The sequence below is a fragment of the Lycium barbarum genome, chromosome 1 (genome assembly GCF_019175385.1).
Source record: "Lycium barbarum isolate Lr01 chromosome 1, ASM1917538v2, whole genome shotgun sequence".
NCBI lineage: Eukaryota > Viridiplantae > Streptophyta > Magnoliopsida > Solanales > Solanaceae > Lycium > Lycium barbarum.
In genome coordinates, this window is record NC_083337.1 from 76,175,791 (window position 1) to 76,200,089 (window position 24,299).

Genomic DNA, 24,299 nt, shown 5'->3' on the forward strand with positions numbered 1-24,299 from the left:
AGGTAAAAGAACGATGTATGTTACTCAATGAGTTAGATATTGACGAGGGCTTTCTTATCATATAAAGTATATTGGCAAGATGTTATACAAGGTACGAGTGTAAGGATATATGAAACATGAGGTTCTTCGCAGGTATGTATAAGACAAAGGTAGGACACAGGTAGGACAAAAAATTTCCCTCTAGAAGTTTACCATCATAGGATTATTGAGCTAGCAGTACAAGGCTGAATATTTAATGAAGGAAGTGAGAGATATTCTAGAAGAATTAACTGTATGATGGGAAATGAATGAGTAGGAAGTCACAAGTTGATATAAAATACACCCTTCATTGATGAGACGAACTTGTAGTCTAAAAGAGGCCAGCCTGAAGAATGAGCGTTTATGTACTGAAGAAGAGAAGGAATATTGACAATCAGGGCTGATTTTTGGCGGATAGAATTTTATGCTAGATAAAATTACAGTGAGGAAATGGGAAAGCGAGTAATAGGAGAAGGGTGATTTTTGAAAGAACGGTAAGGAAAATCATGTAGATTTCTTCAATGAAAGATTAGACCCATCCAGGGCCAATGCGTCTATAAAAGTATGTGACCCTTTATAAGTGTGTGCAACCGACTAGATAAACACAGAAGACGAATAGTTATAGTTAGGATTAGTCGCGGAGATTACTGGGAGGTTAGGTACATGGAAACAAGAGAGATAAATGGGATGCCAAATGCAAAGTAGTGGGTTAATACCTTAAGGGGGGAAGACAAAACGATAAGTATGGGATCAGAAATATTCCTTGTAAAGATGGGAAGATAGTAGCAAAAGGGGAGTTGGAAACTACCTCAAAGGAATATTACACTAGCAGGACGGTAAGGTGTAACGATAATTTGATGATAAACACAACCAGTCAGTCATATGCATGCCTAAATGAAGATTGGGAGATAGCATTTTAAGGAAGGAATTATTCGAAGTTTCAAGATAAGGGTGTAATGGGAAGTTCAGTAATGAAGAAGCAAATAATGATGTAAAATGTCACTCCAGGTAAATAAGGGACTAAGATAAGAAGTTGAGCGAAATAGCCACCATGAGCTAGTCGTATGGATACGAAGTTCCAGCATCGCACAACAGTTGGGAAACACATTGTACAAGGAGAACTTTAAAGTCAAAAGCATCCGAGTCAGAATCTAGTAACATCTTGTTGAGGGAAGAATGTGAAGTTAACAATAGAAGAGGGCTGAAATAAAAAATGAACTATTCGGAGGAGCGCGAGTACTTGACGGTAATAGCCTATATTGAAAAAGAATAAGTGTGTATGATTCTGTGGAAGCGAAAGCTTATGAATGATCCTAAAATTTCAGGCCTAGAATATTCAGGAAGTAAGAGAATTAAAGTCGCATTATAAGTAAATTGAATAAGATGAATCTGAATGAGGAACTAGGGGCTAGTGGCGGTAATGAAGAGGATAATGAGGAGTAAGTTCGTGTAAGATAGCTTCATGACATTAAGATGAATAGGACAGATCTAGCACCGAAATGGATACATCTATTATGGAAGGTAACGGAAGGATATGGAATTATATACCGCAAAGATGATATAAGTATATGAGAAGCTTGCCAAGATCACTATAGAGATTCAACTAGTGAAGCGTAGCATAGTGGAGAATAGCAATAGCAAAATATGGTATTTGTCGAGAAAACCTGAGTAAAGACATAGTATCCTAGTTATGGTACATATTTAAAAACTAAAGCTTGAAAGGGTATTCATGGAAGGAGTATTTCAGTAAGGTGAATTTCTAAAATATTACGACTGACTATATGATAAATGTAGTGAAGTTATATGATCTATTTAGAAATAAGAAAGGTGAAATATTACAGAGTTCATGATTCATTAATAAATAAACAGGAGCCCGAAAGACCGAGGAAACAAATGGATATGTTGTTGAGGAATGAAGGAATGATCAATATGGATTTTATAATTATAAGGGATCAGTTAAGCTATATATAGAATTAGTTGGTCAAGATAACCAGTTGTTGGGGCTTGAATTTGCATATCCAGATGGCCCGTTTGAAGCTCCATAAGAATAGGAGAATATTATAGTGTTTGAGGCTTGGAGTTTCATCCTGAAAAGCTTTATGAGAGGTAGTAACGAGGATAAGTTTACACTTGAATACCTTAGACTTTACAAGATGATAATCGAAGGGCCTATGAGATTTCTCCTAAGAATTGGAATCTGCATATCCAGTCTTTTACACGTCTATTGATATTTGACACAAATATCATGTTTTGTGTCGTATTACAGCCTACTCTTATGACTTTTATCGCTTAATTCATGGCGTAATCGTCGTATTTGAACTTATGTCATTGTATTTCATGTGTATAGGTACGATGACGACAAATGATAGAGACTGTGCTTAAAATGATTGGAATTCGTAGCATATGGCGATCAGATGAGGTGACGAGTCGAAGACCACAAAGGATGAACAAAAAGGAGATTAAATCGACTGAAGAAACCTCGCTTTCCCTTCGCATCGCGGGAAACCACAGAACATCAGGCCATCCAGTCGCATCGCGTGAAGAAAGAGGACCAACCAACTCAGACATCAGCATCTCGCGATCCTTCCGCATCGCGGAAGAAAAGCGAGAAGCCTCAGTACTCTGCGCGATCCTTCCGCGATGCGGAAGGAAAGCGGGGATCTGCGGAAGTTATCCAGATTAGACTAGGATTTGGATTCCTTATTTGTTATTTTTACCCTAGCCTATATATAGACGTTTTAATAGCTGAGAACGGTGGGCTGGGATTATTTAAGGATTTGTAAGCCACCGTTCTCCTTTTCTCTCTCTAGGTTATTTTCTTTTTCATCTTCTTCAACCCTAGTTTATTCATGGCTTCTTTTGTCTATGATCGAATCATGAGTAGCTAAACTTCTTAGTTCTAGGGTTGTGGCGAAAGACTTGAAAGTTGGTTTGATGACAATTATTATCTATTGATTTTTCATATTTTGGGTTGCTTATATATTCTTGATTTTAATTGTTTGATTATCTGGCCAATAGTTAGACATTATCTGTGGTGCATGAATTGAACTTGAGAAAGGGAATTCACGTACATAATAAGAATAAATAGAGTTTATTCGATTTAATCATTTCGCTAATGAGGATATAGATATACCCTTTAGCCCTACTTAGTTGAATACGGAGAAATAAATGTGTTCTTGTTATCTCTGATAACCATAGAGATATAGGCATTATAGTAACATCTACAGGCTTGTGAGTAGTTCGAGAGAATATCACAAAGCATAATTAACCCGTTAACTAGTAACCCAGGAAATAAAATAGGTGGAATTGTCTGAAGATCAACTGGATTGTCGAAAGCCATAACCCTAGATCTTTATCTCATCTGATAATTCTTACAATCTTTATCAACATAGTCCCAGTCATAAAAACATCCATCACAAATTGTTTACTTTTCAATTTTAGTTTAGTACAACAACCATCTTGATTTTCACTTTCTTGAATAGTTTCATGCGAATTTGAATTAGTTTAACAGTAGAATCTAAGTCTCTATGGGATCGATATCTTGACTTAACAATCTATATTACTTGTACGACCACGTATACTTGCGTGTGCGTTTGGGAGCAACATCTATGCTTAGTAAATGTATTGAGAAATCTCCCACATTTGTACCTATCTGATGACATTCGGATTATAGAATAGTTATCGTACGAGGAAGTTCCTACTACTCTCTCAGATAGCCAAGTTTTAGGGTTGTGAATTGAGAATCAGAGATGTAACGTCAGCAATAGTACTATGAAAGAATGTGAAGGTAGAAGAGATGGTGTCACGACCCAACTAGGGGCCGTGACGGGTACCCGATACTTGTACCGAGCACCTCTTATCTCGTATCGTATTCTTATTACTAAGTGGGCCGTATGAACATCACCTTACTTTTTTTTTCTGCTTAACATTAACATTAGTAGCATAATTATAACATAGGCTAGCAAACTTTACTAGCACATTACACAGCGACGAGGACCATCAAAAGTACAAAACATCTAACTGTACATATCTGTCTACGAGCCTCTAAACATAGTACACATATACATAGGAAGGGTCGAGTACTGTCGTGCCCGAACATATATACACAAAATAGTACCAAGGAACTGAGGCTCCGGAACAACTGGAGCGCTGCTACAATACTGCTGATGAAGCTCCTAGGAGTCAAGTCTGTCTACCTGCTGACCTGCGCGGCATGGAACGTTGCGTCCACAAGAAAGGACGTCAGTACGAATAGTGTACCGAGTATGTAAAGCATGGAAGATAATACAAACAGAAACATAAGGTATGATTAACAATATCATGGGATCATAGGACATATAGTGATAAAAGAAAGTAACCTGTACATAGGAATACCCTTTCAGGCCGGATACCATGCATGCTTGTCTTTCCCTTTAAAAAAATATTTCTTTTTCATAGGCATAGAAAATAGAACTTATATCATGTCATGTCTTATCATATCATATCATATCGTATCATATCATATGAGATCATGTCATATCATATCAGGTCATAGCGTATCAGGTCATAGCGTAGTCCTGAGTTAATAGGTCCCTTTTTATGAATCCTAAATGGTCGTAGTTCGTTTTAGGTCTAGCACGTTCTCCCTTCCTTCATTGAGAGGGTCTACGCACGCCTATGCCCTTTAAATAATCGTCGCCTTCTGCGATCTTGTAAAATTGTAATTCCTTCTTCGTGGAGTCTGCCGCGTCTATCCCTTCGCTAGATATGTTCCCGTATATCACCGCATTAGGGCCTTCTAACCTTAACTAGTGTGGGTTCGGTATCGGTCTTACCCTGTGACATCCGTACTTATATCCTTCATCACGTCTTTTGAATTTCATTCAGCTAGCATATTCTATGTATCGCGACACTGTTTGTTAGTGTTCTACAGTCACAGATAAGATGTCATGTACATATATACATTTCCACCTCTACTTTACTTACAAACACTTTCAAACACTAATCAAACCTTCTCTAGTCCTGAAGCTCTGTCATGCTTTCTCCCCTTCTGCTAGTCTAGTCCGTCTCAGCCTACACGACTTCTACAGGGTTCTTAACCACTTTGCATACTCTAATTTACTTTAGGCTACCTCATTTCACATTCGTCTCTTGTTCCCACATTTATGAAATTTTCAGCATATTTCCTAGGGGGTCACCCATCCTCCCACCTTAACACGCTTAACCTCGAAACTTTGGTGCATTTAAATGCGTGAATGCTGGTATAATTATATCGACTGCCCCGCACGACCTTTGTCACATAATTTAAGGTAAGTCGGGGTTCTAACAACTTCCAAAACGTCCTCACAGCGGGTCCCACTCCTATCTTCACTTTCTTGACCATACAATTACCATGTTGCCTCTGTTTAAATCTTCACTATTTACTCCCATCCATACATATGATTATCCGTTATCCGGGGTTTCTAAATTCACACTGGTGGCGGAGACATCTCAGTCGCCATTACTCATAACCGCTAGGTCTTTGGCCCCTTTTGAATTTCTGTCTGCCGTCATTAATTAGTACTTTGCAGAGATTACACATATATAGAAAGTTTCAAAGAAAACTCATATACCTGTAGCCGAACAATATCGGGCCTAGTCCAGGGAGCTGCCATGTGAAGTGTGCTCCTCATCCTCATCTGTCTGCTCTCCACTAGTTTGACTCCCGTCATTTCCCGCATCCGAATCAGAGGAGTATAGATAACCAGGCGATTCCTGGTTCACTGATGACCAGGACAAAGGACATGAGTAATCCGTAGCGCTTTCCGGGGAGGCCTGTCTGACATAGTCCTCCATCACAGGAGCAGCTGGTATGTCCCAGGAAATCTCCTCCTCCGGTGTCCCAAAAGAATGCTCCGATGGGTCTGTGTCATGACTATCCTCCTCCCTGGAGGTAAGAAACTCTGGAGGAATCGTCGCCGGATCCTCCGAGGGATCCGTATCATAGCTACCCTCCGCGGGATCCTCTACTCTAGGGGTCAGAAACTCTGGAGGAATTGTTGCTGGGTCCTCCGACGGATCTGTATCATAGCTTTCCTCCGCGGGATCCTCTGCTCTGGAAGTCAGGAACTCTGGAGGAATTGTGGCTGGGTCCTCCGACGGATCTGTCTCAATCGAATAGCCGAGGCTCCCCTTACTCGGCTCTAGAGATACTCTAGGGGCCTTCTTAGTGCACCCACTATCTGAAGCTGCTCTCTTCATCGGCATTACTGAAACCATAACATAGGATTAGGAAGAGAATATGGAAACCTGATAGCATAGCTCTATCGCACGATCTAGAATACAAAGAAGGTCATATTTCCTAAATGCCCTGCAGCCTCCTGTCTATAAGTGTGGCGCGCTACACACTCGTAAACAGGACTCTACTGGACACGGCTCGTAGACAAACCCCTAGGACCGAACTGCTCTGATACCACTTCTGTCACGACCCAACTAGGGGTCGTGACGGGTACCCGATACTTGTACCCAGCACCTCTTATCTCGTATCGTATTCTTATTACTAAGTGGGCCGTATGAACATCACCGTACTTTTTTTTTTCTACTTAACATTAACATTAGTAGCATAATTATAAACATATGCTAGCAAACTTTACTAGCACATTACACAGTGACGAGGACCATCAAAAGTACAAAACATCTAACTGTACATATCTGTCTACGAGCCTCTAAACATAGTACACATAAACATAGGAAGGGCCGAGTACTGTCGTGCCCGAACATATATACACAAAATAGTACCAAGGAACTGAGGCTCCGGAACAACTGGAGCGCTGCTACAATACTGCTGATGAAGCTCCTAGGAGTCAAGTCTGTCTACCTGCTGACCTGCGCGGCATGGAACGCAGCGTCCACAAGAAAAGACGTCAGTATGAATAGTGCACCGAGTATGTAAAGCATGGAAGATAATACAAACAGAAACATAAGGTATGATTAACAATATCATGGGATCATAGGACCTATAGTGATACAAGAAAGTAACCTGTACATAGGAATACCCTTTCAGGCCGGATACCATGCATGCTTGTCTTTCCCTTTAAAAAAATATTTCTTTTTCATAGGCATAGAAAATAGAACTTATATCATGTCATGTCTTATCATATCATATCTTATCGTATCATATCATATGAGATCATGTCATATCATATCAGGTCATAGCGTATCAGGTCATAACGTATCAGGTCATAGCGTATCAGGTCATAACGTATCAGGTCATAGCGTATCAGGTCATAGCATAGCACCGAACAATGTCGGCACGCCCACATAGCACCGAAATACATCGGCTCACCCATATATCCCGCGTCCGGGCATCCCGCGTCCGGGATGATAAGCCAGCTGACCAGGTGGCAATGAAACATGTTTCCCTTCCCATCCCCCATGTATCCCTTCCCCCACCCTATGTACATATTCATATCTCATATACCTGTGTCATATAAGCATGCAGGAGATCCCAAATAAAACCATGTATCCATCGGAGTGACATAAGGTCGGTGACCTCCGATTACATTATGGAATAACCGTGACCGCTTTGCCTCACCTTGAAGGAACTAGTATCATAAGGCGAGACTATCAATGAAGAGTGTCCTTATGAGAAAACATAAAATAGGGTCATAAGACATCGTTTCATATACTTGGAACCTCTAAAGTAGTCATTACCCATAATAGAGTTGAGATATCAAGAAATAATTTAACATTGTCATATTGTCATATTCATAGTAGGAACATATCGTCAACATATCTATCATAGACATTTGAGACTTTACGACTTGGGGATCATGCCTTTGAAATCTTTAGAAGATAGTGTCATAACCAAGGAATAGAATTAAAAATCAAGAACTAGTTTGACACTTTCGTATTCACATTGGGTCCTTAGCCTAAGACTCTTAGTCATGGAATCATTCTTGTCATACTTATCATAGACGTATTCTCTTCCTTAGCATCATCGTTATCATGGTCATCATAGACATATTTCCATTAGAATGGTACGGTACTTATCGTTTGATAATCGGGACAAGGGTCAAAAGTTTCCTTTGAATTCTGCTTCAAAATAAGTCAAACGGAACAATAAGGAAAATCCGGGAACAATGGGCCCACCTCGGGCCGAATGAGGTAGCGTGCACAATTTACATATATTACATGTCATGGCGTTACTTGTGAGGGTTCAAGGCAGTCGGGTCCTATTTATGCAAGTTCTAGAGGTTTGGAAAGTTTTTCCAACGTTTCGCACACTTTCTAATTCAATTCTACTGAATGAAAGAGGGGAAACTTTAGGTGCGGATTCCGGAAAATAGAGTTGTCCCCGAGGTTCATATCCAACATATTACGTCTAAGACATGCCATAGAAGGAAGGGTGAAACCTTACATACCTCTTTTCGGTCCTTATGCTATTCCAAATTCAAGTTGCAAATCCGCCACAATCTACAAATTGGTCATATTTACCAAACTTTGGTTAGAGCATTTAGAATTGGAATCTTAAGATAATACTTGGCTACCGAAATTCCGGCAGCATTTGCCCTGTAAATACTCCATCCCACCAAGTTCAACTTGGCCAATTTCAATCAACAACAATCCCGGGAATTCAACCCGGCCAAACTATCAACATAATGTCAACAACCATACTAAAAATTTCCATATTCAATCCAAGATACATTATAATAACTCAATCAATATACTACTTCCTTCAAAACCTTCCAACTCCAATAACAACAATAACAACCTTATAATATATGTTCCAACAATACCATACTAATATCATTGTCTTCCATACATGTAAGAACATAGTATTCAATTTACATAAACTTCAACCACAAGTCTCCAATTTCCATAATTTCTCTAAGATCATTAAGCTTTTTATTAGCAATATAGAATCCACATAACAACAACCAATACACTAAATAAAATTAACTCATTTTCCTCCACACCACACCACAACTACACGGCCAACATCATGCATACACAACTACAACCTCTCCAAAATCATTCAACTTCCATTATCAACATAGCATCCACAACAATAACAACCAAACACTAGATAGAATAATTAAAACATGATTCATACACACACATAAGCATGCACGGCCACACACCTATATTCTTGTTCTTCATGAATTTCACTCATTTTTACACACTACAACATGCACAACATCCATAACATATAAGAAAAGGATGAATCCTTACCTTCTTCTTTGATAACTTGCTTGAATTTCCAACTTATGAATTTGTGTTTTTCTTGCTTCAATAACAACTCTACTTTGTTAAGGACCCTCCACTTGGTAGAAAATGATTTTTGAAGGAATTTTTGTCAATTTTCTTGTTGATTTTTGCACTTCGCCGAAATGGCCCTTGAAGATGTTTCTCCTTCTTCGCTTTTGTTCTTTTGTTTTCTTGAAATGTCTAGAATGTTTTTGAAATAAGATGACTAAGTCATCTTTTTATTTATCCATTAGGCTTTTAATTGGGCCTAGGCCCACCCACTTGGATGGCCAACATGGTCCAATGGCCCAAGCCCATTTTTTTGTTTTATTCTTCATGACAAATAATTTTTTTCCGAATTCCAAATTTACCCTTCGTCTTCCTCCATATTTCCACGAGTCATATTGCCATTTTACCTTTTTGCCCCTAGCCTTTCTTAATATTTCCGCTTCTAAATTCTTCATAAGCAACTCATATGCTTAACAAAATAAAAATAAGGCCTTGCTTGTCATCTTCCCGCAGTTACCTTGAATTATCCGATTGTACAAAAATGCGGGATATAACATATGGCTTGAGAAGCTGAGGAAGATATGAAGTCCAGGTATACACATTTGTTCCCACTCCCAGAGAAGGTTTAAATAGAGACATTGTTGACACCCAATTTTGTCCCACCTTCCTCCAAAATATTTATTTACGCTTCTAATATTTTTGGCAACTTAAGAAATAATTATTTATGCTTTACTACAATTATTAGCTTTTATTAATACCGGCGTTTCATTATCCTATTGTAGTCACTAGTTGTTATTATTTTTATTTATTACCGTTGTTACTACCACTATTATCATTATCATCATCATCATCATCATTATCATTATTATTATTATTATTATTATTATTATTATTATTATTATTATTATTACTATTATTGTTATTTTTATTATTATAATTCGCATTATTTCAGCATTTTCTATCATCCTATGCACACGCATCGCATTTATTTTCGCGCAGTTTAATAATAGCGTTTATTTACTGTTGAAATTTAAAAAATATTATCGCACGACTATTACGACATCGTATAAATTTTATTTGAGTAGCGATAAATATATTTATAGTAAGTAATATTTTAACACACGCTAATATATAATTAATTGAAGGAGGTCTTTCATGCAAATTTAGAAGCCCAAAATAGCACAAGAAGAAAATATATTTTTTAGCGCATCCGTCCCAATCAATTTATAAACATTTTTCGGACTAGCCCATTACCAGTCAGCCCATCTAATTATCCCAAAGTATTCAACAACCGGACCGGCCCACCATTTGTTTAAAACCTACCCAACCCACTACCCGTTAAAAGACCCGATCCATTAACACTTTTAACCTATTGTCCCGACCCGTTCATTTCATATGAAACCACTAGGGTTTCCTTTTTTCTCTCATCAGCGCCGCTTCCTCTCTTCTCACCCTCTCTCTCTCTCTCTCTTCGGCGACGAAAACAGAAAATCCACAGAGCCCCTTTCATGGTCACAGGCCATGCATGGATATTTTGGGGAAGGAAATTAATGGCTCGTCCTTCCCCCTTCTAGATTCAATCATTGAAAGAGGGTAAGTTTGTTTTCTTCCCCCTCTTCTCTGCTTTTCGTCTGAAAAACCCTTAATGAGTTTTGTCTATTCGTGACTCAAATCGTTTTCTTTATCAACTACTTTTCATTTTCGGGTACCAAATTTTAATGGATTTTTATCTAAAGTTGCTAATCCAATGTGCAAGCTTTTAGAGAAAGATGTGAAGTTTGTGTTTAATGAAGCCTGTCTGATGGCTTTTGATGAGCTGAAACGAAGGTTGGTGTCTGCTCCTATTATCATCGCACCCGATTGGACTCTGCCGTTTATTTTAATGTGTGATGCAAGTGATTTTGCTGTGGGTGCTGTCCTTGGTCAGAAAAGGGACAAGATCTTTCATCCTATTTATTATGCCAGCAAGACACTTGATGTATCCCAGATGAACTATACTATCATAGAGAAGGAGTTATTGGCGGTTGTCTACGCCTTTGACAAATTCCGATCATATCTGGTGGGCACGAAGGCGATTGTCTACACTGATCACACGGCAGTTCGTTACTTGTTTGCAAAGAAGGATGCAAAGCCGAGGCTTATTCGTTGGGTGTTGCTGCTGCAAGAGTTTGACATTGAGATTCTTGATCGAAAGGGCACAGAAAATCAGGTTGCAGATCACTTATCGAGACTAGAATATCGGGAACATGTGGATGAAGCAGTGGTGATTAATGAGACTTTTCCTGACGAACAATTTTTTGCTCTTAAATCAGCTGAGGTGCCATGGTATGCAGACATGGTGAACTTTATAGTGAGTGAGATTTACCCCCCTGGTACTAATCACGAGAAGAAGAAGCGAATTTTGCATGACAGTCGTTTCTATGTGTGGGATGAGCCCTATCTCTACCGGGTTGGCACAGATCAGCTGATCAGAAGGTGTGTTCCAGAGGAAGAGGTCTCAGCGATTCTCGAGAAGTGTCACTCATCACCCTATGGAGGACATCATGCTGGTGACAGAACAGCTGCAAAACTACTTCAGTCCGGATTCTACTGGCCAACTTTGTTCAAAGATGCACATGAATTTGTGCGAGCATGCGATAGCTGCCAAAGAACCGGAAATATCTCCAAGCGTCATGAAATGCCTTTGAAGGGGATCTTAGAAATCGAGTTGTTTGATGTGTGGGGTATTGACTTCATGGGTCCCTTCATACCATCCAAGGGGAATAAGTACATATTGGTTGCTGTAGACTGTCTCGAAGTGGGTGGAAGCCATTGCACTTCCCACCAATGATGCTAGTGTGGTGGCGCGATTTCTGAAAAAGAACATTATTACAAGGTTTGCGACCCCTCGGGCCATCATCAGTGATCAAGGTATGCACTTTTGCAATCGGCTCTTTGATAAATTGCTGCTCAAGTATGGGGTGAAACACAAGATAGCGACTGCTTATCACCCTCAGACGAGTGGTCAAGTGGAGGTATCGAACAGAGAATCAAATAGATTTTGGAGAAGACGGTGAGCGTAAGTAGAAAAGATTGGTCATTAAAGCTTGATGACGCTCTGTGGGCATACAGAACAGCTTACAAAACTCCGATGGGCACATCACCCTATAAGCTCGTTTTTGGAAAGGCATGTCATCTACCAGTTGAGCTTGAGCATAGAGCATACTGGGCGATCAAGAAGCTGAATCTAGACATGGTTAAAGCTGGGGAAAAAATATTGTTGCAGCTGCACGAGTTGGAAGAATTTCGCTATCATGCTTATGAAAATGCGAAAATGTACAAGGAGCGAACTAAGAGAATTCAGGACAGGCGCATCCAATCTCGTGACTTTGAACCTAGGCAGTTAGTGTTGTTGTATAACTCTAGGCTGCAGATTTTCGGTGGAAAGCTGAAGAGTAAATGGTCCGGGCCATTCGAGGTAGTTCGTGTGACTGCACATGGTGCAGTCGAGCTCCAAAGACCCAACTCGGATGAGACATTCTTGGTGAACGGGAAAAGAGTGAAGCATTACTACGGGGAGGCCACTGACTGCGCAAGGACCACTATTGATCTAGAAGAGGCTTGAGAAAAGCCTACGTCGTGTCGCGACGTTAAATCAGGCGCTTCTCGGGAGGCAACCCGTGTTTAAAAAAACAGTGTCGTGCCACGACCTTAACTAAGGCGCTTGTTGGGAGGCAACCCAACCTTTTGTACGATATAGGTCACGTTTGTTCATGTTGCAGGAATTGGGCAGAAAGAAGAACAATACAAACTGCCCAGTGATTTGCACATCGGTCCCGCGATGCGGACAGATCGCGCGGGGAAAATTAGAACGTTCAGTGATTTGCGCGATCCATCCGCGATGCGGACCGATCGCGGAGAGTTCTGCAGCCTCGCGCTTTCCTTCCGCGATGCGGACGGATCGTGCGGGTCGACCCGGTTTGTATTCTATTTTTCTTATATAGGGTATAACCGACCCCCCTCTCCCCACTCTCAGCACAAAACATTCCCCAAACTCAAAAACATCCCCTCTCATATGAAAAATTCCCATCCCCATTCCCTCTCTCACAAAAACAACTTCAAGTTGCTTTAATCCATCCCCCATTAACATCACAAGGTAAGTGTTTATCTTCCATTTTTTGTTCCTTGTTATTGATGTTGGTAGTTGGAAAGTAGGGATATGGGTATGGGCGAATTTTGGGCGGGGATTGGTATTGCTTGTGTGATAGGTGTGAATGTGGCTAGAATGTGACTCCCATTGCACAAGGGAGGGTTCTTCAACCCACCATTGTTATCCAAAGTTAAGGGACGATTTTACACCCACAAGGTGTTCGATAAAAGTCCTAAACCAAGTTTTTGTGAAATTGTGAAGTCTTGAGTAGCAATGGAACACTCACCAAAAATAGGAACCCTTGTGCATCTCCTCTCACCATAAAATTCGAATTGTGAGGGAGGATTGGAGAATTGTAATTTTTCCATCCCAAGCCCTACAACATGAAAATAGAGTACTTTGTTTTTGTTTGCTTGGTCATGTAGGAGTAGTCAACTTCTTTTGATTTTTGTTTTCATAATGTAGTTTGAAGTAAGTGTGGGGTTGTGCCACGACCCCGTCGTTACTAACCTATACCTCTCGTTTGGTAATGCGTTGTTTTGCAGGCAAAATGGTTCACTCCAAGTCCAAGGGCAAAGTTTTCGCCTACTCCTCCCAAGGTACAAAAAGAGGGCGAGCACAAAACCCGCCCAAAGAAAAAAAGGGGCAAACATCCGGAAAGGGAAAGCATCCCACGGTTGTCATCTGCCGGCATCTAAAAAGACAACCCACCCCCGTCTCTCGGGGGAAGGAGCAGAGTGGTATGCGGGGTTTGACACCTCGAAGGGGTACAATCATGAGCAAGCAATCAGTCGAGCCCCTTTGAAGAAGAATTTTCGGGAGGTCCACGACCGTATAGTTTCCATTAGATGGACGTCTGTGTTTGAGGAACCGGGCCCAGTGAACATTTATTTGGTCATGGAACTCTATGCTAGCATGCCAATCCGCAGGATTCGTGATTCTGTGTTCATTCGAAAAATTGGGTGCCATTGACGGCATCAACCTTGTGCGGGGCAATTGGAGTCCCGGATGTGCCTGTTGAGCCATTACTAGAATTCATAAAAAGGCCCGATTATAGGGCTATCCGGGAGACTCTGTGTGGAGCCAACTCAAAAGCTCAATGGGCACGATACTCAGGGCCTTTTCGGAAGCATCGGAGCATGAGCATGAGTAACTTTTGTATAGAGGCCCGAGTGTGGTTGCGCCTTCTAAATGCAAGAATCATGCCACTCGAGCACTTCTCGGAGGTACAACGGGAGAGAGTATGCATTGTGTACTTCCTGATGACAAGGCAGCCGGTGAACATCGGGTATTGGACGCTGCAGGAAATTCGCCGAGTGCGTGCTGGGAAGTCAAAAAGGCTAAGTTATGGGAACACTCTCACTTCCTACCTAATGCAGCTCGACGGGGAGTTAGCATACTCTACTGATAGAGTACTTGAGGCGCCCATTGACCCGCTCGACATCTCAAATGTCATGGCCCCAGCGAGTGTATCCGGACATCATTTGACTCCGGCAGAGGAGAGGTCCGCCCAGTCCACCGTACTAGCTCAGCTTTACTTGGGAATGATGGTTGCGAGTGAGCACTTTAATATTGATCTCACAAGGGTCTTCATTCAGAACCCCCACACTCCACATTCTCGGGCGCTGGTGGGCGAGCTGTCTCAGTTACCTGCGGATGAGGACGAGAACTCGGCTGATCGAGTAATGGCTGCATTCGAAGACGAGGAGGAGGTAGAGTCGCTGATGCAAGGCGGCGATAATGAAGAGGAAGAGGACGCCGAGCCAAATGAGAGCACGACTGATGATGAGGATTTCCTCGATGAGGACGACTAGGCCCTAGTGGTCCCCAGGGAGTATTTCTTACCTTGCTTGCGCTTTATTTGATTTCAAATATATATGCATAAAGGCATTGCATAATTTTAAGTGTGGGGTGGGAAAATACGTCCCTGGTTTGTAACAACATGTTTTGAGGTTGCAGATGATGATTAGTATGCCTTAGGATTTTTATTTTTTTTAGTTTTGCATCTTAGTGTCGAAAAAAGGGGGTGGTGCTTAAATAAAGAAAATGGGGTGAATTGGGGAGAAATTTAAAGGTTGGTTAGTATTGAATAAGGGCTAATGAGGAAATCGTGCAAGAATGATAAAAGTATAAGTATTAAAGTGCTTAGGGAGGTTAGTCACTATTATCCAAATAATTCCTACCCGTCCCTTAGCCTACATTACAACCCTCGAATTCCTACTTGATTCTAGGTTCGTCTTACTTGTATTAGTAGAGTGGTTACACCAAGGGCAAGCCTATGGTATGTCGTATTTTACATGTGATGTTCTTTGTGAGAGTGAGCGTACTTATTGATTTCAGGTCCATTGGTTAAAACTTATGTGATTCTTGATGAGATATGGATTACTTTGTTGTGGTGAGGGTACATAATTAGCAATAGAGTGGTGAAGTGTTGATTTCTTGATCATAAGGTTGCTTATATGCGTTAAAGTGGTGTCGTTGAGTCAACTGATTTTGAAAGTTGAAGTGTTTTCTTTGGGAAGAAATACTCGGTGCTGAAAATGAGGCTTTTAAATCTTTGGCATGGCTTTCGCAACTTGGGTCCTTGTTTTGGTTTTGAAAATCTTTCTTCAGAGATAACCATACTAGCTGAATCCCGTTGCAGACCTGTTTGAATGAATTGAACTAGAAGTGTAGTCTGGTGGTGGTTTGTTTTTGCTCGAGGGCGAGCAAAGTCTAAGTGGGGAGTGGTGATATTTGGCACAAATATCATGTTTTGTGTCGTATTACAGCCTACTCTTATGACTTTTATCACTTAATTCATGGCGTAACCGTCGTATTTGAACTTATGTCGTTGTATTTCAGTGTATAGGTACGATGACGACAAACGATGGAGACTGTGCTTAAAATGATTGGAATTCGTAGCATATGGCGATCAGATGAGGTGACGAGTCAAAGACCACAAAGGATGAACAAAAAGGAGATTAAATCGACTAAAGAAACCTCGCTTTCCCTTCGCATCGCGGGAAACCACAGAACATCAGGCCATCCAGTCGCATCGCGTGAAGAAAGCAGACCAACCAACTCAGACATCAGCATCTCGCGATCCTTCCGCATCGCGGAAGAAAAGCGAGAAGCCTCAGTACTCTGCGCGATCCTTCCGCGATGCGGAAGGAAATCGGGGATCTGCGGAAGTTATCCCGATTAGACTAGGATTTGGATTCCTTATTTGTTATTTTTACCCTAGCTTATATATAGACGTTTTAATAGCTGAGAACGGTGGGCTGGGATTATTCAAGGATTTGTAAGCCACCGTTCTCCTTTTCTCTCTCTAGGTTATTTTCTTTTTCATCTTCTTCAACCCTAGTTTATTCATGGCTTCTTTTGTCTATGATCGAATCATGAGTAGCTAAACCTCTTAGTTCTAGGGTTGTGGCGAAAGACTTGAAAGTTGGTTTGATGACAATTATTATCTATTGATTTTTCATATTTTGGGTTGCTTATATATTCTTGATTTTAATTGTTTGATTATCTGGCCAATAGTTAGACATTATCTGTGGTGCATGAATTGAACTTGAGAAAGGGAATTCACGTACGTAATAAGAATAAATAGAGTTTGTTCGATTTAATCGTTTCGCTAATGAGGATAGAGATATACCCTTTAGCCCTACTTAGTTGAATACGGAGAAATAAATGCGTTCTTCTTACCTCTGATGACCATAGAGATATAGGCATTATAGTAACATCTACAGGCTTGTGAGTAGTTCGAGAGAATATCACAAAGCATAATTAACCCGTTAACTAGTAAGCCAGGAAATAAAATAAGTGGAATTGTCTGAAGATCAACTGGATTGTCGAAAGCCATAACCCTAGATCTTTCTCTCATCTGATAATTCTTACAATCTTTATCAACATAGTCCCAGTCATAAAAACAACCATCACAAATTTTTTACTTTTCAGTTTTAGTTTAGTACAACAACCATCTTGATTTTCACTTTCTTGAATAGTTTCATGCGAATTTGAATTAGTTTAACAGTAGAATCTAAGTCTCTGTGGGATCGATATCTGGACTTAACAGTCTATATTACTTGTACGACCACGTATACTTGCGTGTGCGTTTGGGAGCAACATCTATGCTCAGTAAATGTATTGAGAAATCCCCCACATTTGTGCCTATCTGATGACATTCGGATTATAGAATAGTTATCGTACGAGGAAGTTCCTACTACTCTCTCAGATAGCAAAGTTTTAGGGTTGTGAATTGAGAATCACAGATGTAACCTCAGCAATAGTACTATGAAAGAATGTGAAGGTAGAAGAGATGACTTGAGAAGCTGTGGAAGATATGAAGTCCAGGTATCCACATTTGTTCCCACTCCCAGAGAAGGTTTAGACAGAGACATTGTTGACACCCAATTTTGTCCCGCCTTCCTCCAAAATATTTATTTACGCTTCTAATATTTTTGGCAACTTAAGAATAATTATTTATGCTTTACTACAATTATTAGCTTTTATTAATACCGGCGTTTCATTATCCTATTGTAGTCACTAGCTGTTATTATTTTTATTTATTACAGTTATTACTACCACTATTATCATTATCATTATTATTATTATTATTATTATTATTATTATTATTATTATGATGATGATGATGATGATGATTATTATTATTATTATTATTATTATTATTATTATTATTATTATTATTATTATTACTATTATTGTTATTTTTATTATTATAATTCGCATTATTTCAGCATTTTCTACCGTCCTATGCACACGCATCGCATTTATTTTTGCGCAATTTAATAATAGCTTTTATTTACTGTTGAACTTTAAAAAATATTATCGCACGGCTATTACGACATCGTATAAATTTTATTTGAGTAGCGATAAATATATTTATAGTAAGTAATATTTTAACACACGCTAATATATAATTAATTGAAGGAGGTCTTTCATGCAAATTTAGAAGCCCAAAATAGCACAAGAAGAAAATATATTTTTTAGCCCATCCCCCCCAATCAATTTATAAACATTTTTCGGACTAGCCCATTACCAGTCAGCCCATCTAATTATCCCAAAGTATTCAACAACCGGACCGGCCCACCATTTGTTTAAAACCTACCCAGCCCACTACCCGTTAAAAGACCCGGTCCATTAACACTTTTAACCTATTGGCCCGACCCGTTCATTTCAAAATGTGAAACCACTAGGGTTTCCCTTTTTCTCTCATCAGCGCCGTTTCCTCTCTTCTCACCCTCTCTCTCTCTCTCTGTTCGGCGACGAAAACAGCAAATCCACAGAGCCCCTTTCATGGTCACAGGCCATGCATGGCTATTTTGGGGAAGGAAATTAATAGCTCGTCCTTTCCCCTTCCAGATTCATTCATTGAAAGAGGCCATTGATGTTTTCGTCCCTCTCTTCTCTGCTCTTCGTCTGAAAAACCCTTAATGAGTTTTGTCTATTCGTGACCCAAATCGTTTTCTTTAACAACTACTTTTCATTTTCGGGTACCAAATTTTAATGGATATTTGTCTCTTTGTCTCGTTCGTTTCTGATTGATGACAGAAAAGCATTCTAACGTTTTTGTATTTGAACGGAGAGTTGACTTAGAAATCCCACCCAATTTTTTTTAGAACCCCAGCAAACCGAAGAAATTCCCCTATAAATAATCGTTTTCTTCATCCATTGAAGGGATAAGTTTCAGCCGCCCAAAATCCCCCTAGGAAATATTAGTTTTTTTAGCAGTCACAATAGTTCTTGATATTGATCCGAGAATACTAAACATTTTTTTTATTTTTCTTTTGTTACTGTTTCAAATTCGGGTGCGTGCAAACTCGGAGATTATAGAATTCGAGTGTGGATTAGAGACTTAAAACGCAGTTCGCTGCACTCGAAAAAGGTAAACAAATCTTCTTTAGTTAGTTTAATTCCAATCCTCAGTAGTTCAATAAGTGTTTATGTGTTCAATATGTTTGTTGTTTCAGTTGGCCATTTTCAGTTTAATAGCTTAGTCGTGTTATGCATGTTTCCTGTTTTTTTTAGTTAGTTTAGTTTCGGTTAGTGATTAATAATATTTATAAGTTCATGCCTTAGTTTGGTTTAGTTTTTTTTTTCAGTTAGTAGCTAACAATGTCTATATGTTTATGTCTTAACTTAGTTTAGTTTAATTTCAGTTTTTCAGTTCCCCTGTGGCTGATTGTCTTGTTGTTTGATCTTCACTCATGTTTAGTTAATATAGGTGATCAGTCTACATTTCAGTAACTTACTAATCATGTTTAGCTTTAATTAACCATGTTTGTTTAGTGTGAATGTTGGGTCTACTAATCAGTAACTGCCTAGCTGTGTACATGTTGTCTTCAATCTGAACTAGGATTGTCTTGTCGTTAGTTTCTCTTCTGTAAAGGATTAGTTACATATTTTAGGCAATCTGTTTACAAACTTTAGTTTCATCTATGGTTGGTTAAGCCTAAACTAGTTTAGGAGGGTTCTGTATGGACTAAATATATGTCTATGATTGTTTAAAGGTGATTTGTATGCTTGAATGATTTGTAATGCATGTTCAAAGGTTTACATCTTTCTTGACTATATTGTGCACCTTTCATTTGAATGAAATTATATGTCATGTGTTTAGCTAAGAATGTCATTTAATAGAATTGAGTGTCTCATGAAGGTAGCATATGCACATGATTCATGTCCACTCTACTTGCATCAAATCATGTATCCATGTATGTATCACTAGTTTGTCCATTCTGAGCCTAGCATGATATCACTCAGTTATTCTTGTGACTATACAAGTGTAATTCATTTAGTATGTATGCTTCTGAGTTAGAAAAAAGATTAGAGAACTTGTTTCAGACTTGATTACTCATATTTAACTAGATCTGCCTAATACTTATGACTGTAACTGTTTTACTTGCATCATGTTGCACCTCTCCCCTTTTTCTCTTGGTGTATTCTTCTGTTTCCAGGCATCTGATATATGCCATGTTAAACGTGAACCCTGTGTGCACATCTGGTTGTTGTTGCTGAATGTTGCGTCCTTCTTTTGGGGAGTGCCTTTTGTATATTTTAGAATATGTCATTAAGTATATCAAACAAGTTGAAATCTGCATGCTGCTGGAGTATTCTATGTCATCACAGATAGGGTATTACTAAATAGTTTCTTAAGTCTAAAATATAGGTTTGGTTGGGATCATTATATTTAGTTATAATGGTAGTCTCTTTGCTTCATTTTTACTCAGCTTATTGTAGTGCCTGATCCTACTGTCCTCTGTTGGTTTCTTCATGGCTGGTTGTTTTATTCAAGTCTTTTTTTTCTTTGTTAATTTAGCTCAGCGTGTCTGGTATGAATGCTTAGTGTCATTGTTTTCCCTGTTTAAATTCCTCATGACTAGGCAGCGTTTAGTCTCCTCATTTCAGGAATGCCCTCAGATGTATAATCATTAGTTAGTTTGCTCAATTTGTATTAATTGATTCGCAAATAAAATTTCAGTCCTGTAAGCATGTTATGTTTCCTGCATCTGTTAATTTTTTTTTATATGCTCTTACATTATAAGTATATCATTGTTGAGTATGTATATGAGTGTATATTACAAGTAAGTTGTGGTTAGCACATTGATAGGGAAGCTAGTGGGTCATTATGGATTAAGCTTGAACCCTTCCCGGTGTTAGCCATGTCTGGGATTCATGAAATCCCTTGGAACTTGTGCAACATCGGGAAGACGGGGGCAAAAGCTTTCCGATATTAACCTTCTACCCATCCTTATGAATGTCTATACATGAGGTATACATAAATATACACAGTATATACATAATCCACTGGTTTGTTTTGAATTTACATTATATATGTTTAGCATTATTTATTGATTACGTACTAATCCTTTTCTTTCATTTTTATGCATGACCCTCGCGTACGAGTCCGAGGGACTCGTCTTCTTCCGCATTCGGTGTTGGGCTAAAGCCCAACATGATTTCCCTCTCGAGTCCTCACTATCAGCCGTGTAAAAACAAATTCTGGGCCGAAGCGCAATAGCAGAAAGATCGCAGCAGCCCTAAAAAATGGGCTGAGCCCATTTAATTATATTTTCTCCTCTACTCTACTTTATGCATTTTATTTGTATTGTACAACTAACACTTTACTTTGTTTCGTTTTCTTAGCTTAGACGAACCTTAGCGGAATTAGTGGGGTTAGTTTTAGTATAATGGGTAGTTAATTTAAAGGAGAAACCAACAGTTAATTCCATAGGTTTCAATTTTTATTATAGTATCTATAACATTCATTTTTACTATAACCATTGCTTTTCAATAGCGTGAATACATATTTTGAGTTAAGGGAATCATGTTTCTTCTCACTATCTTAGAAGTTTTAAAACATCACTAATACGCAAATATGAACTCAAGTATATTTTATAAACAATTTTTTAAGATTTATCCAATTATGCATATTTTTTTAGCCAAATATAGTTAATAAAATAAAATAAAAAGGAGAAAGAGAGCTTACGTCCTTTTGCATCATATTTATAAAATAAATCTAGATTTTTGCTTGCATCGCCATAACATAATTTTATCCAAAGCTCAAATTTGCTAAATCTTCTTTGAAAAGCTATTATGCAATTCCTTATTTAAAATTCACGCAAGTTGTGTTGGAATTATTTTTATTAAAATAAAAATGGTATTAAGATGTACGATTTATAAAAAAAAATGATTTTTGGCCTTTGGAAGATAATTATTTCCTTATGCAAGTTTAGAAACGCACTATATTGTTTATTTGCAAGGTTTCTCTATTTTAATTACGTATATGCATTTTATGAGACGTCTTTCTTAAAATCACTTATAAAATATCATTTATTATATTTTCGATATTAACCTAAGTTTTGATCGGTAACCGTAGTTGACGGATTCTGAAGGATGCCTAACCCTTCCCTTTAGGATAACCAAGAACCCTTACCTAGAATCATACTAATTTAGAAGACCGTTAACGGAGGTTTAGTTTACCTTTACCTTAGTTAATAATTAGGTGTCCTAATTCACCTTTAAAATTAATTAGGTGGCGACTCCTTAAAATAAACAAAATAGGAATCACCAATATGTTGTACTTTACTTTGACCTGTTTAAAATGGGGTATAACAGCTTGGCGACTCTGCTGGTGATTTTTAGGTTCTTAACCATCACAAACTTAGGTTAATAATTAATTGGATGTTTTGGGTGTTTTCTTTATTTTGCCTTATTGTTGCTTTTATTGTTTTTCTTTTGTACTTTTAAGTGACTGTTTGTTATGTGAAATTTTTCTATGTTACTGCTTTCCTTAAACTGGCATTCCATTCATATTTCCTCCATTTCTGGAAAACTCACACTATCACACGTACATGCAAAGTGTGTTTTGCGCACCCGCAAAATTTTTCAAAAATTCAAAAAATTTAGAAGAGTTGGCATATGCGCGAGGTGTCCGAATTTCCGGTGACCGCGTAGCCTTCTCACTCGAGTAGTCCGCTCGGGAACCTTGTGTCTAGTAAGCCAAATCTTAGAAAACTTAAGATAGAGCCATGCCACCAATTTCATTAGGTCATGCATGAATAAACCCTAGGTGGGTCGATCCTAGGTATCGACTCCACAATTAGGAAACCTACCAAATTGTCGACGGGTTTTCATAACCCAACGACCAACAAGAATATTATGTGTAACGTGATAATGATAGAAGGATCCAAGCCTAATCATGACACGGCGAGTTTGGAAAATCATTTCTTTTTCTTTTTTGTAGGATGGATTTCGTCCCGCAAATCCCCAAAATTAAGATGGTCAGTGGCGTCCCGAGCAAGCTGAGGGTATGGTGGGAAGATTTAGACCTGGGTAGTAGACTGGTGGTCACAAGGATGTTGAAGTTCCTCCCTTCGTTGTTTCAGATCACTCCCGACAAACATATCGTTAGAGCTTTACTCCAATTTTGGGATCCCAACCGAGTGGTCTTCAAATTTAAGGACTTTGAGCTCGCACCCACGTTGGAAGAAGTAAGCTATTTAACGAACTTAAAATACCAAGGGAGGGGTCAGATTATCCCGCACATCAATCGGGAAAAACATTTCACCGCTATGTGGGGTTGAAAAACACTAAGGAACTCCGATGCTTCGAGAATAACTGGGTATCGTTGGATTATCTATATGAGAGGTATAGTCGTCAGGACGGGTACAAGTTGTTGAAAAAGGAATTTTCGTGCACTCCCGCTCATTGGCAAGCTAGACGACCCATTGTATTCGCTGTCGCCTTACTTGGGATTTTGGTATACCCACGTGAATACGGCAAGATCAACACTTGCATATGTTCTGTGGCTCGAGCACTCTTTGAAGGGGTTGATGGTGCGCAACTCACTTTGGTTCCAATGATTTTGGCAGAAATACTCCGGGCTTTGGGAAAGTGTAAACGGGGAGAAACAAGTTTCTTTGAGGGTTGCAATCTTCTCCTCCAGAAGTGGGCAATGGAGCATTTCTATCAACGCTCGAATATGGCAGATATATGCTTTAGTGAGTCAAACAAAATTGGTAGTTTTTATGAAAGGACGAAACCGTTCGTATCTCCGGTTGGCACTCACGATTGGTATGAGTTCTTGGCTTCCCGAACTGGTGATCAATTCCAATGGAAGTATCCTTTGCTACCACGTACCACGGCTTACATAAGAGGAAGGAAGCTTTACTATATTGAGCTTATTGGGTTGAAAGGCCTCTAGCCATACGCCACGGTACGCGTGCTTCGACAGTTCGGTATAGATCAAGTAATCCCTCTCCAAGCTGATATGAGCAGTTCTGAAATCCTTTTTGGGCCGGATTTCAAAGTTCCTAGAGCTGGCCTAATTCTCGATGAACGGGTTAACATTGATCCGATAAGCATTGGGGCTGGACTGGCAGGAGGTATTCCAGAATATCATGCATGGCTGCAAGAAGACTATGGTAACATAGAG

General features: G+C 39.2%; 1 protein-coding gene across 1 annotated transcript; it reads left to right on the plus strand.

The window, feature by feature from the left end:
• The first annotated feature begins 12,466 nt into the window (after positions 1-12,466).
• On the plus strand, positions 12,467-12,838 carry LOC132612386 (uncharacterized). The gene has a single exon (XM_060326646.1). It carries the CDS (start codon positions 12,467-12,469, stop codon positions 12,836-12,838), a length of 372 nt encoding a protein of 123 aa, XP_060182629.1.
• Positions 12,839-24,299: the final 11,461 nt, after the last annotated feature.

Coding starts and splice junctions, on each gene's coding strand:
- LOC132612386 (XM_060326646.1), top strand. CDS start 12,467: ATGGTTAAAGCTGGGGAAAAAATATTGTTGCAGCTGCACGAGTTGGAA.